Genomic DNA, 14972 nt, shown 5'->3' with positions numbered 1-14972 from the left:
CTCTTTCAGCCATTATCTAAATTCACCAACGGTAGAAATGAAGGAGTGAAGAGGAAACTTTTCTTTATTTCTATCTTCTACTTCTGTGAAATCAGTTGCATTATAAATAACTCAACTATTAAATCAGCTATTTTAGTGAAAGAACAGGAAACGTAAAGCTACAGCTCCATCCTGCATTAACTAGCTGCTGTTTCCAGTTGGATTAATCTGCCAGTTATGTTCTGCTCCTCATGATCAGAGGGGGTGTTTTCAGACAGTTTACTGTTGAAAAGATGCTTTTTTTTCCTATTTGAGTAGCTGGAAGCTGAAAATGTCCTTTTTAAAATGACTTCAACAGTTAATTCATTATCAGAAAGCTGCAGATTACTTGTCTTTTAAACAACAACAGTTTTCATTAGTCCCGAACTAAACAGCACATGGCAAAATAATCTAAATCACCAAGTCCTGTTCTGTTTCCTGAACTTCATCCACTCTCACTCGTTTCCTCTGCAGGTTTTATGTGAAGCTGCAGAGATGATGTACGTCTCTTTGATCATTTAACATCAGCAGCAGTTCAAAGAAGAAACTTACAGCAGAAGTTCGAGAACTGTTCAGACCTCGGTTTTATTAAGTGAAGACAGTTCAGTCAAAACACAGGAGCAGGAAGCACAAAGTCCACACACACACACACACGCACACACACCATCATCCCTCTCTTGCATATTTAACACTGGTGTGAATTATTTAGTGAAGTGGGACACTACTGAAGCAGTCGAGTCGACCATCAGGATAAAAACAGCAGGTGGAGACTGAGGTAGAGTTACAGTAACACACACACACACACACACACACACACACACACACACACACACACACACACACACTCACACACACACACAGACACTCACACACACACTACACACAGACACTCACACACACACTCACACACACAGTAAACCTTAACTCACAATCATCATCATCAATACTGTAACTTGTTAAAAAGAGAACACTGAAAAAACTGTGAATCATATTTTCAAGTATTAAAATTATGATACAAAACAAATTTGACTCTCTAAATCACTGTACTTTACTACAGTTTATGAATCAACTGAGGACAGTGTGGGATTTTTTACTGTGTATAATTTACTACGTAAACTGTTTATTAAAATAACTCCTGATTATTAGAAAAATCTATTTTCACTTTTTATATAATGTCTTTAAAAGGTATAGTTACACTATCTGACCTGATGAGGGCACTGCTGTCACAGGTCACAATGCCAGCTTCTGATTGGCTCAGAGAGACTGTTAGCTTGTTTTCTAATTGATTTTTTAATTAACTGACACCAAAAACACAGTGGTGTCAAAATGAGTCAACAAAGAGGTGATGATGTGAGGAAACGTTAGAGATGTTCTAATATCTGCCTGTCAGTGTCTCAGTGAAGCCTGAAGATCACTAATGAGCCTCGTTAGCGCTCGTTAAGTCCAGATTATGAGTAGGTGTGAGTCCTGCAGAGCGACGAAGCCTCATGTATGATCAGTGAAGTTCTACACTCAGCCAAACATCAATCATATGCAGAGTTTCTGCTTTTCTCCAACACGCTGTTGATCGTGTTTGGAGGAAAACATGTCAAGTTTTTCATGTTGCAGCTTTTACTTTGAAAGGCTCATTGTTCTCTGTATTGACACGAACTCTGTGACCTCACAGATTATGAAACTGTTCAGACTGCTGCTGAGTGAAGACAAAAACACACACAGGACGAAGCTGAACCGAAGATCCGAGTTCCCACAGAACAACAGCTGTGACACTTTCATCCTGTTCTCACTTCTTCAAACACGAAACTCCAAATCCAGATTTAAATCAAACTAGTCTGATAAATTGATTCTGGTAACTCTTGTTAGGCTCATTTAGTTCTTTGGCCTCAGATTAAGGGAAATCCAAGATATAAAACATGAGCTGTCTCCTGACGAGAAACCACCTGAAACATATTCTCCCAATGAAACTCAAGCTGACAAAGTCTCGTGAGCAGATTACGGATTAAAAGTTAAATGTTTGAACATATTTCGACAAAATGCGATAAGTTATCAGTGGAAAGGAAATAACTTCAAGATAAATCCAAGATGAAATCATTTTAACATTTCACAGAATGAAACATCAAAAGGAAGAAACAAAATGCCTCTTATCACCATCATCCATCCCTCTCTCCATCCATCATCATCATCATCATCATCATCATCATCATCATCCACCTTCCTACCTGCCAGAGCTTTGATGCGTGAGCGCTCGAACAGCCGAGCTGAGCTGTTCTCGTTGTCCCAGTCGTCTGCATCCCAGCGGTTGTTGACGCCGTCGCTGTACTGTTGCTGGATCTCCATGTGGTCGTACTCCGCTGCTACCGACGTCATCTCGACCTCGATGCGCCTCCACCCTCACCCCCGCCTCCGAGTCCTTCCACCTGCTGCTGTTGGCGACGGGACCCTCAAACCCACTCAACACACACAGACACACACTCGGACCGGCTCTGACTGGCAGGCCGAGAGGCTCGTCCTAAAACCTGCAGAGATCAAAACAGAGACAACAGAGGCCGAGTTAGTGGAGGAAACAGAACCTGGAAACACGGTCACAGGTTCTAAAACCATCCTCAGCACAGAGAGGTGGTGGAGGTGTGGTGCTGTGGGCCCCCCAGGGGCCAGTGTGATGATGGGGTTTTACTGTAGGAGCCATTTAATGTTCATTTTATATATCAGGAGTATTTAAGTACTCACTAATATCAAAAGTACATTAATACAAATACAACAGACATAATGCATAAATATAACTGGCCTGTGAATGTCATGTGACCGTGACTCTGCTCTCTGATTGGCTGAGGAGTCTTACAGCGACTCTATGGGCTGCACCAAGTTTCTCTCTAAATTGAGAGAAGAGTTCCCCCTACTGGTCACAAGACGTCACTGCAAGATCTCACACACACACACACACACACACACACACACACACCAGTAAAAACTAACATCTAACAATTATTTAATGGAAAAAACAATTGTCATGTGACATGTGACATGTCATCATGCAGTGAATCAGTTTTACCTGTAAACAGTTTAAGAGCTGCTAAATAAACGAGCTGCAACATTTTTTCAAATGCAGACGGTGTGTTCACTGTCACTGAATGAACTGAGCAGGTAAACAGAAAGCAGCGACTCAGCAGCACGACTCAGCACAGCCTGAGTCTCTGTGGATCCCGCAATCAGCAAAAGGCACCATGACTCGACAGAAAAACACCCCAGTGGCTCAGACACACCAGTTCCAAACAGACGCTCAGGCCAGAGCTCAGCCTCAGGATGTTTTTCCTGTTGTCTCAGACGTGTCGTGTCCCTGCACATTGTAAAGAGACTCCATCGCTGAACATCATCATCTGAACTATTTATCAAATACAATGAGAAATCTGATAATAATAACTGTTCTCAAGGAAACACACTGATTCCAGATGTTTTACAGAGGAAAAAATTAATTCAGTTCTGCAGCTATAATGAAGAAATCTTTGCTTTCTGGTTAAATTAACTTAACAATAAAGTCGAGTGATGACAAAATGAATGAATTGATAAATATTGTTTCCTCGTTCGTCAGACAGACCTACATCACTTTGGCCTCTAGGAAACCGAGATGAAGAAGATTCATGTTTGTCGAACACCGGGCTCAGATCGGTCCACTGCTGCTCCTCGAGCAACAGGAGAGACTGCAGATCAACGCCTGTTCCTCTGAGCAGAAGCACAGATACACACTGATACTGTGTGTGTGTGTGTGTGTGTCTGCTGCCACCCACATGCAGCTCAACGACCAGTCAGGCTGGAGCTGCTTGTGTTGCTACGCTAAAAATACGCTACCAATGGAGCTGTGTGTGTGTGTGTATGTGTGTGTGTGTGTGTGTGTGTGTGTGTGTGTGTGTTGCCAAAGTGAAGTTAACTCAATGTGAACTCATGCAGAAGAAATAAAACACACAGACACACACACGGAGTCGTTAGAAGGTGTGTCACTGTAGGACAGTGAGGTGAGCATGTGAAGAGCTTCACAGTTGCACAGCTGCAGAACTTTCCTGAGGAATTTCACGTTTATCTGTGAAAACTGTCGGCGTGTGCATGACTACACTGCAAACAGCATCTGCCAGCAGCTAATTCAGCGCAGCTTTAATCAGGACTATTTGCTGAAACGCAACTAATATGGGATAAAAAAAAAAAAGTGCAGCCCACTGCTACATACATCTCTAAACCTCACGGTAAAGCTCCTTCACTTGAAACCAGACTTCCCATGAAGCTGAATTACAGTAAAAAAGCTGAATATTTGTTTCAGTTAAACGTTTCTTCATATTCCACTTAACAACTTTAACTAAAAACATTTGAATTTTTCTACAGAAGAGGGGAATAAAGATGAGTAAGGGCAGTTGTCTCCTGACAGTAGCTTCTGATTAATTAATCAGACTTTTAATAAACTGTTGTTCATTCATCATCATCATCATCATCATCATCAGGTGATTGTTGCTGCAGGTGAACGCCAACTCGTCATCTGAGAAAGGACGGACGAGAAAAGTCGTAAGTGGAGGGAGAGGGACAAATGACTGGTTACACTGGCTCTGCATGTTATTTATAGCAAGAGATGGAGAGAATAGAGAGAGAAAGGAGAGATAAGGGAGGAGAGACGGTAATGACATTGTGTGGAAACAGGAAGGACAGAAATAGAGAGACGACAGGATGAGTGAAGGAAACATTGGACTGTTAAACGATGTTACAGCAGCTCTTAGTAAAGAATACTGACTGTAATACTGTTGATTGGCAGAAAACTGATCTGCAGCCATTTGGATAAATGGAGGATTCGTGTCTTAAAGCACAAGTTGATGCACGTGAGGATTTGATGCTTTTCTTTGACACTGACTATTTGTTAGTTTGGCCTCAAAACAAACAACGGAAAACATATTCAGGGAATCGGAACTGTTCTAACTGATTAATGAAGAACATTCATTAGATTCTTGATATTTGATAAAAGAACAGCCTGAGCTGCAGAGGTCGAGATGTCCTGGTTTTCTGCTTTATTTCTTTCTGAGCATCGTTCCAGCGTCACATGGATCGCTCCGCTCCTCTCCGGCTCTCGCCCACATCCTCCTCCCACCTCTCTCACCCCCCAGCATCCTCTGCTGCATTCAGCTCTTATTAAAGCTCTCTTCACTCCCTGTGGCATTAACATGCTGCAGATTTCAATACCTTATAAAAATTCAACGATAAAGAGAAGAAAACGAGAAAACGTATAAAAAGTGACAACAACTGACAAAGTCAATCAATCCAAAGCTCCAGATCAGCTGCTGCAGAGACCTCCTTTCAGAGCTGCACGTTTAAATGTTGAACTGACCTCGTAATAATAATAATAATAATAATAATAATAATAATAGTAATAATAATAATAATAAAGTTTACGTTCTCAGGTAAACTACATTATTTTTATTTCTGTCTCCAGTTCACTTTTCAGTAAAACATAAAACGCAGTACAGATGAAGTACAGTTTAGAAATACCAGACTATTATGTATTATGCAGAACTGCATGTTGATTTAAAGTCTTCCTTAAAATGAAACTAGCAGAAGCTGCTTTGAAGCATTTCCAGTATTTCAAGTGTCCTAGTGCTGATTACTGATTAGAATTCAGGGAGTGCAGAAAGGAAACAGTGTCAAACATTCAGACTTTAATATCTTTCATAAATTATGTCACATCTTTTCTTTTCTCCTGCTCTGAGTCTACAACCAAAGGCGGACATTATCAAGCCAAAACCACAGATCACCATGGTTACTGCTGTACCAGCATGCATTGTGCCCACTCGTCAAGCTGCAGACAGCAGCACAAAGGCTCTCGGCTGGAGCTTCACGAAAAGAAAAACTTCGACACCGAAGCCAAATTACAGAGAGAGTTAATATCAAAGAGCTGCAGCAGAAAATGAAGACGAGCACAAACATCTGGAAGAAAAAGGCATCTTAGAGTCTTCCTCTACAGATCAGAGGAGACGAACACGCACAGTCCAAAACATTAGCCACATAACAAGAAAACCAGTGAGTCGGATGAATTCATTCTCTGGGAGTTAAAACTATAACCAAGTGCTGCAGACGCTCACGTTTGTGAAATAAAAGGAGAAACTGCAGATTTATTGTCTTTTCAAAGTAAAAGTCCTGCATTCAAACATCCAGGGTTTAGTTGAAGTAGGAAATAAAGGAGAGAAGAACTAAACAGACAACATATGGATCTTACATACTGGATCCATAATAAAATCTAATCAGTTCTATTCATGTGATCTGTGAAGACCAACAATCTGCAGCTTGACCTGCTGTCAGGATCCACAAGTGGATTTTTCTCCTCGTTACAGCATCGACTGAGCGAGTTACCTGTGAGACCATCTGATGTCAGCGTGAACATGAAGCACATTAACGGTTTTATTCACTTAAGTAACGTGTTGTTCTGTCGGGTACAGATGGAAAAACTGATGAATCTCAGCTCGGTCTCTTCAATTCTCTGTATTTTTAGGTCCTGGACAATTTTGCAATTCAAGTATCAATTGTTCACCATGGCAACGGGGATCCAGCAGAGTCCTGAGCGGCGTTTAAACTCCCACGCAGGACGAGGCGCCTGCACCGCAGCCGCGGCTCCAATGCTGAACCCTCACTGCAGTGTTACACATACACCTACACATCCATACACATGGACCACACACCTACACACCACAAACACTCTGGTTCATGTGCAACCTCGCAGCAAAAAGTCCTCTGTGCTTCTGAAATGTCACATTTTCAAAATGTAGAATGAGGAATAGACTTGATAAGAACACAAACTGGAACAAGCTTCATGATTCAGATCTAAACCTACAGAAACACCATAAACACGTTTCTGTTCAAGGTCACTGCAACCTGGAATCACACATACACACAGGTATATATGTATATTTAGGACATGCCAGTGTGTGCTGGGTGAGGAAATCATCCATCACCCTCCTCTCTGCAGTGTTATGTAGGCCACACAGAGCCATGTAGGGCAGCACCAGTTATCTGACCTGACACCATCAAACTCAAACAGCATCAAACACAGAGGCTCCACGTCAGCAGCGCTGCCGTCCAGCGCCGGAGGCGGCGTCTCAGCACAGGTCTGAGGAGGAGGAGAGGGACGGGAAGATACTATGAGTCACACTGCAGATGTTTCATCACTTGACATGAGTTTTATCATGAAACCCTTTTGTCAAATACTCAGCAGCAGCATGGACTGCATCATGCAGGGAGAACCAGGACAAATCCAGGAGCGCTTCACCCTGAACTGAATCCTCTGCGTTCTGACAGCGATTGTTAAAATGACAGAGCACAAACTGCTGTGTTATTGTCTCCTGTGTCAGTTTTGTTATGAGAAAGACAAACTGACACATGAACAGCGTCTGTGTGAATCACACCGAGACAAAAGAGTTCACACTCTTCCTGTGTAATTATTGTGTCGGACGAAGCAGCAGGTTTAATTTTTTACACGTCAGCTGACTGGTCTTCACTTCCTGTTGGACTCACACACACACACACACACACACACACACACACACACACACACACACACACACACACACACACACACACACACACACACACACACACACACACACACACACACACACACACACACCTCTTTACTGCTGTTGGAGTGGAGACAGCTGAATGTTTACGCATCTCTTTCATTAATTTGATCAACGACTTCAGTCAAAGTGTGGAAAGTGCTGATACACTGAAGGAAGTACTGCAAACATACCATCTCTGTCACAGTTTTATGGTCAGCAGGACAGTCAGCGTCTCTGCTGTTTAATTAGGTTATCTGAGAAGGTTAACTGCAAATGCAGTTAGTGGTTGCCATGGTTACACTGATCGATCGATGCGCCAATGGGCCAAAAACAAACGTACACATGCTAAACTCTGCTCTCTTCTTTTCACGAGATCCATCAGAGGAAGGCAAACAGTGAGGCAGAGCCTGGAAACACAGTCACAGCTGCAGCGTCAGAACAAACACAAGCAACAGACCTCATTTGATCACACTGTAAAAATAAAAGTCTGCTGCATTAATGTAATCTGCATCAAAATATATTTTCCTCCTCAGAGTCACTCAAATATCAAAGTCAAAGTCAAATATCAGCACAAACACATGATACAGATATTTTTATGATACCAATAACCAGAAATCACAGACAACACTTCTTATTACTGCAAAACATGTCTGAGCATCATCATGGTTTTTTTTCTTTCAAGCATCAAATCAACCCAGTGAAAGTTTCCGTACATCCAAACCATCCCACACCTGCTAATCGCTAAATAGGAACATTTGTAATGAGAAGAGGAGATGCTGCAAAACACTCAAAAGAAGGAGAAAATAAATACTGAACATCAGTTAAATTCTTTCGTTGGTCGGTCCTGATGCACAAACACTGAGTCTATCCAGGTCTTTAGCTGGATAAGATAAAACCATTCAGTCTGTTTCCGGGGCCTCTCTGCTCCGTCATGTGAAAGAGTGACACACACACAAACACACACACACACACACACACACACACACACACACACACACACACACACACACACAAAAGAGTGAAGGAATAAAAGGCTGAAAGTAAAGGAATGTGTCAGCAGTCGGAGGGGATGAGATCACACCCAGAGCTGGCAGAGAGAAACCGAGGGGGTGATCGAGCACATGAGTGAACAGACAGACAGAGAGAGAGAGAACATATTGTAACCACATCCTAATCCTGCTGCTTTAAATCCCAAACTTTAAATCCACTTCTCCTAAATCAGACTTCAGTGAGCTGCTCTCTCATCAGAGACCCTCCAACATGGCCGCTGCAGCATGAAAGTAATCATCCAAAAACTACACACACACACACACAACACTGTACGTGGTTAATTACTATTGTGTGTGTGTGTGTGTGTGTGTTTGCGTGTGTCCTGACAGAATTATCCAGCCCTCAGCAGCTCGTTGACCTTTGACCTCTCCCCTCTCAGTCTCACCCTAATGAGGCATTCAGGGAAACGTTATTTTACTGTTGAGGAAGCAGCACCGTCTGTTTTTACACTCAGCTCCATCACAGCTATGTTTGATGTTTCAACTGTAAAATAATTGAATAACTAAATCTACGACACTGTGGTTAAAATTGTTCATATTTTCAGTTAGGTTCTCGTCAAGGAGACAATCAGGACGATTTCTGGGTCCAGTTACTGTTGGTAACTGTTATATTTACTTAATTAGTGGTGAAAGTTCAAAAGGAGTTTCACTGTTCTCACACTCTCTTACACTGGTTCACATTTCTACTCCCATCCTGTAGCTGAGCTTTATTTAATCAAATATCAATGCATCAAAGTTTCCTGGACTCTGATTCTGATCATGTGTCGCTGCGCACAAACAGTGGTGACCGACGGAGAAGGTGTTAGTCTGTCTGTCGTCCAACTGTCCTGAACCAAACCCAACTAACCAGAGCAGACAGGCAAACCCAAAGTGAACCAAGCAGAGCCAGCTCCTCAGAGCAGCTGCGTGCCATCAATAAGTCATGTGAGCACATTTGTCCAGTCAGGCGAGTGTTTTTTTTTCTCCAGAGCAAAGATTCAGATAAAAGAAACCACAGAAAAACCGACGGAGACAAGAAATAAAGACGTTCAAGAGACTGACTCCAAATAGTAGTAATTCCTAAAAACCCTGGGCTGACTGATCTCCAGTACAACACAAGATTATCAGAGAGACAATGAACTGAACTAAGAAAAGCTTGAAGAGCTGGAAGCTTCCAGTATCTTCATCACGTGATTCACATCCTTCAACATTTATCTAGTTATTTTGATTTTTAAATGCACATTTTATATTTGCTTCAGTCATTTATCAGTAAAAACAGGACGTTTTATATAAGAACATAAAACTCTGTCTACTGATGATCTTTGCTGCTCGATCGATTCAAACATGTTTTAAACCGTAGTGTGTTGCTGTCCTGCTTTGGTGGTTTATTTGCATTCCACACTATTTCATTCTCTCTGGACTGAATATCAGGACTTAACTGATACGACAGAGCTGCAGCCAACAACATGGGAACAGTGCTGTGCTGTGGAGTATTTCTGTGGATCTATATTTGATAACTTCACCATGAATTAATCATGTTAGTGTGTTAACTTGCAGCTTTATTTAAGTCTGCTGTCCTGTTTGTGTTGCGATCTTTACTGTTGTTAGACACACACACATTAATGTACTGTTAAGCACGCTGCTGCATGCGATCTATTAATTATCAATGAGGGTCCTGAGTGCTTCAACCAGTAACAGCCGAGGACACACGCCATCCTTTGTTCCACCAGGAAATGAAGATGTCATATTGTTGCATCAGCCTGAGACCCCCACCCCCCGTCGTCGGTGTATGGCAGCTCATAAAATGCAGGAATGACTTCCAGTCGTGTCTCATAACCGTGCAGCTCAGGACACAAACACACACGAAGATGATGAAGCAGAACAGGGCGATGTCTCAGGCTGACAGACGGTCTGTAGTAACACGGGAGACAGAGACGGAGGCGATAGGAAGAAAAGGATCAGACAAGTCGAGGAAGCAGCAAATGCTGCAGAACAGTTTTCAGTTTTCTGCCTCTCTGTGTGAAGTCGCTCCCTATTTACTGACTCTTCTCTGCACTCTTCTACTTTCTGCTAACTTAGATCAAATTTCTATTAGAATTAATAAAAATACCACTGTGGCTCAAATATAATCTATGGAAAATATGTTTATGGGCAAAGTATGTTTGGAAAAGTGGGGAATATTTACACATTCATAATATTAGAAATTCATTTTGAAGCTTCCTCCTTAATGTGGATGATCTGAATCATCGCACACAGAACAGCTGCAGGCTGACTATGGTCCCAGACTTGAACCACGTGCTACAGTTGTATAAAGGCTCAGACTCTCACAATAATCCAGCCCTGGTTCTAGACTAGAGTTGGTAACACCCACGAACCAGTTCTCCTGGACTGAGAAAAGACTCTTTGGCTGTTGAAACACAAAGAACCAGTTTAAAACTAAGCACTGTGGAACTGACCCAGAGGAAATAATGTTTTTCAGAGAACGTCCACTCGAACTGACATCAGACCCAGAGCCATGACGTGTGTGGAAGCGCTGCAGCAGATCAGGCCTGGACCTGCGTTCTTATGGCCACAGCAGAGGTTGACTCGTCCAAATCCAATGTCCAAAAAGGAACAGATTCGGTAAAAATCTGTAGAGTAGATGTGAAAGTGTCAGAAGCTTCATGGGTGGAAGTTACGATCTGCTTCAGCTCAAGTATTTTGTTTCTCTTTCACCAGAAAAGGCACCAGGACCTTTTTTATCTCCTCTATAAATGAAGACTGGTTAGTCCTGTTGTACGTTTCATATTTTCAAAATCAGGGGAACATTATAGTCGGTAGGTGGCTCAGCCATAAGGTCAAACATCGGAATTTCTCAAGCCTGGGGACGAGTCATTACTTTTCCTGCACACAGGTGAGTCAGATACTAAAAGAGATGCACCACCTGCGAAGCTTCCCTCACTAAACATGTTAAAAAGAATCCAGGCTGTCTCATACAGTGAGAGACCGTCAGCAGCAGATGCTTCGACTAAGCCGAGCATGTCTCCAGTTTAATAAGTCTCGGCACAGAGTCTGAACTGTTTCAACAAGACACCAGTGTGATGTCTGCAGACAGCTGCTAACGAGCATTAGCCACCAGGCCAATTAATTCTGACTGGTGATTTTACACTAGCGTTTCACTGTTCACTGGATAATTTGAGCCTAATTTATGGGTAAAAATGATTCTAACTAAACATTCACAGAGAAATGCCTACTGATAGTGGGAGGGGGGACTGTCTCCAGAGGCTGAAGCCCTTAGAGGTCCATATATAAACAGCTACTAATGAGGTTACTACTCTGTGTGTTACACAGTAGATGGATGGTGTGATGGCGCTCAAAGAGTGGGAGGATGTGGGCGACACAGAGCGAGTATCTCTCTGAATCTGAAACCACTGAAAACACACAGAGCCGTTGTTGTGTTGTGCCGTTTGTAAAATTCCATTTCTTCATGTTTCTGACATTTTACAGTGAATTCTCTGCTCAGATCGACTGTTGTTGACCCCAAATGGAAGTCGTGAGGTCACATATTTGACACGAGGAGTCACATAAACAGTCTGCTCGGCATTCAAGTGGTTTAGGTTGCGAGAACACTGTTGCTAAGCAACTGTCATCAAAAGAAGGATGCTGTCTTGCTCCCTGTTCCGACACGGGCCATGTCCACCATTCCTTACTGTCGGACACAAATAGACTTAGGACTTCCATTAACGTTGTTCATGGTTTCAAACTAAATACATCCACAAGAAAAAGTCAGTGAAACAGTGTGAAGAAAGTTCAGGAGGAGCTTTGGACCATCAGTCATCACAGACCTGCTCAGACAGATTCCTAGGACGTCTGGTGTGAGCTCGAGGTCAAATCACAGCATCTCTGTTGGCTTGAGGTGTCAGATCTCACTGTCCTGCTGCATCACCTGCTTCTTCTGAGCTTCAGCTTGCAGAAAGACAAATAATATCCTGGAGGAGACCTGGAGAAACTTGAGAATACATTTTCCCCTTCACGACGGCAAACTGTCCCTCTACAATAGTTGTCATGTTGGTTTGCAGGTCTTTTTTTTGGGTCATGCACAGTGCTGCAAATAATTCAACTTTAGTTTCATCACTACAAAAAACATTTTTCTCTGTCGCGCTATCAAGTGTCAGGGTCTTTGGAGTGGACTGTAATATTGTTTTATCTAACTAATGAATATCCATTTATGTATATAGAACATATGACAATATATTAAATAACGATCCCTGTATCATGATGTGTATCATATTGACAGATTCTTACCAACACACAACCCTAATAATACAACTACAGAACAAAAAGTACACTACATTTGATTATTAAACAAATGATTGATAAAATGCAGGTACAGGCCTCAACCCACTGAACCCACAGGAACTAAAAGGCTAAATTCTTGCATAAGGTCGTTTTCTAATGTGTGTTACTGAGAATCTGTGGAATGTTTAAACATTTACTAAAACAGAAAGAAACCTTCAACTGTACCACTCACTGTTAGAAATCTAAAGAATTCTGTTTCCCAGATTACAGACTGATAACCAAGTTCCACATTAAACCAGTGAACCCAGCGTGACTGTGTGAGAAAACACCATCATCAAATCAGTTTCCCTCCCAGCAAACCACCGAGAGCCTTTAACCACATGTTGCCGCGCTTCATTTCCCTGGTCATCCAGGATTACCGAATCCTGGACCATGAAGAGGAGTGATGAGGAGCAGGACTCGCAGGAAAACAGTTGATACACAGAGTCTAACATTAAACTGACCACCGCCTCCTCCTCTCTCTGCCCCACCCTCTCCCCCCTCTTGTTCCCAGTCCAAACTCTCCCACTGCTTTCCTGCCATTATGCAACCAAAGCCTGCAGCCAAAAACAGCCTCCCAGCCTGACTGCTCTCCTCCTGTTCAAACAAACAGCCTCTCCACCCTCTGCACCAACAGACGGGTGGAGGACACAGATGAATGAGACAGAGACCCTGTCGCAGTCGCAGCCTGCTGGGTTTTATTTGGTGAAAAATGCAGATGAACAAACTTTGAAGGTTTTAAGTGGAAATCCCAGAGATCTTTATTTGGAAGTGTGTATTTGTTTCAGTGGAGCCTCAGTGTGCACGGAGCTCTAGTGAGGATTCTTTGTTTCTACGTGACATAAAAAGGTCATGGAGGGGTCACATCCACAAGGTGTTCAGTGACCAAACGAAAGCCAACTGGTTTTCAGAGTTTCCCAGTACGACCACTGATCAATACTGACTGTTGATAATTCTGGACGTTATGAGACTAAGTTCAGACTGAGAACTGTGAAATTAACTGTAACAGTGAGAGTAAATCTGTTTGTTGAACTCAACTGATCGAAATACTGTATTATATATTATAACTAACATTTTCATCCATGTTAACTAAAGCGCTGCCTCTGCTGATGTGTGGCAGCGTATATGTCATGAAAACTATGTGTAATTGACAATAAGAGGTCAGAAACTCCACAGAGAAGATTTTCAAATTGTGGTGATCGACCTAACGAAGAAAGTTTGTCATGTGACCCATAGGGAGACGACTACAAACGTCTGGACGATCACGCAAACGTCTGACCTATTGAAAGATCTCTGAACGAGTCGTAGCTAGAGGCGGAGACATTAAGAGTAAAATCTCAACCTCTTCAACAGATTCATTACGTTACCCCAACACTGTTCCCTTCAAACCGTCTCCACATACTGTTAGGGTCGACACACAAACCGATCAGCAGCCAAATGGCTTCAGGATAAATGTGATATTCTCAGATAAACAGCACAATTATCTCCTCATATCCATTTGTGAATGGCCACTGTGTCTGTGTGAGCAGACAGATGGGCTGGTTGTCACTCCAGACGCCTGGGAACGTTCGACACCGACAACAACACATTGACGGAGCGAGGGAAGGGGAACGGAGCTCAGCTCTCATGGAATCAGACTGAGTCATTTTAATGAAGTTAGGCTCCAATTTACTAGAGAGAGAGAGAGAGAGAGATGGAGGAGAAAGAAAGAAAGAAGCTGTTTCTGTCCTCTCATTACTGCCTGGTTTCCAGTGTGGATCTGTGACCTTCAGACAGAAAAGAGACAAATCAATGGGAAAACCTGAACTTTCCATGAACCAGCTGGAAAACCGAGGTTTGGTCTGTTTAACCCCAGCAGTCATGAAGGACTGATTAGAAGGAAATTAAAAGACTGTAACGCCATACAGAGGACACATTAACCATCATTAGTGCGTCTGTTTAAACTTCATAATTCTTAATTACTGTCACTTCTCACCAGGAACTGATTTGCTCATCACCAGTCTCTGGAGACTGAAGAGGGACGGCTGCAAAGTCA

At 42.5% G+C, this 14972-nt stretch overlaps 1 protein-coding gene across 2 annotated transcripts in view; it reads right to left on the bottom strand.

Annotated features, from left to right (window-relative positions):
• LOC113159398 (spectrin beta chain, non-erythrocytic 1-like) overlaps window positions 1-14972 on the bottom strand; it is an 87158-nt gene that overhangs the window by 59099 nt on the left and 13087 nt on the right. For both annotated transcript variants that reach the window (XR_003298621.1, XM_026356060.1), the window contains exon 2: window positions 2235-2531. Coding sequence is in view for 1 of the 2 variants with exons in the window: in XM_026356060.1 (XP_026211845.1) it covers window positions 2235-2382 (148 nt within the window). In the remaining variant the exon portion in view is untranslated. The remainder of the gene's footprint in view (window positions 1-2234; window positions 2532-14972) is intronic.

The sequence above is a fragment of the Anabas testudineus genome, chromosome 15 (assembly GCF_900324465.2).
Source record: "Anabas testudineus chromosome 15, fAnaTes1.2, whole genome shotgun sequence".
In the NCBI taxonomy this organism is placed as follows: domain Eukaryota; kingdom Metazoa; phylum Chordata; class Actinopteri; order Anabantiformes; family Anabantidae; genus Anabas; species Anabas testudineus.
This window is presented reverse-complemented; position numbering and strand designations above follow the sequence as displayed.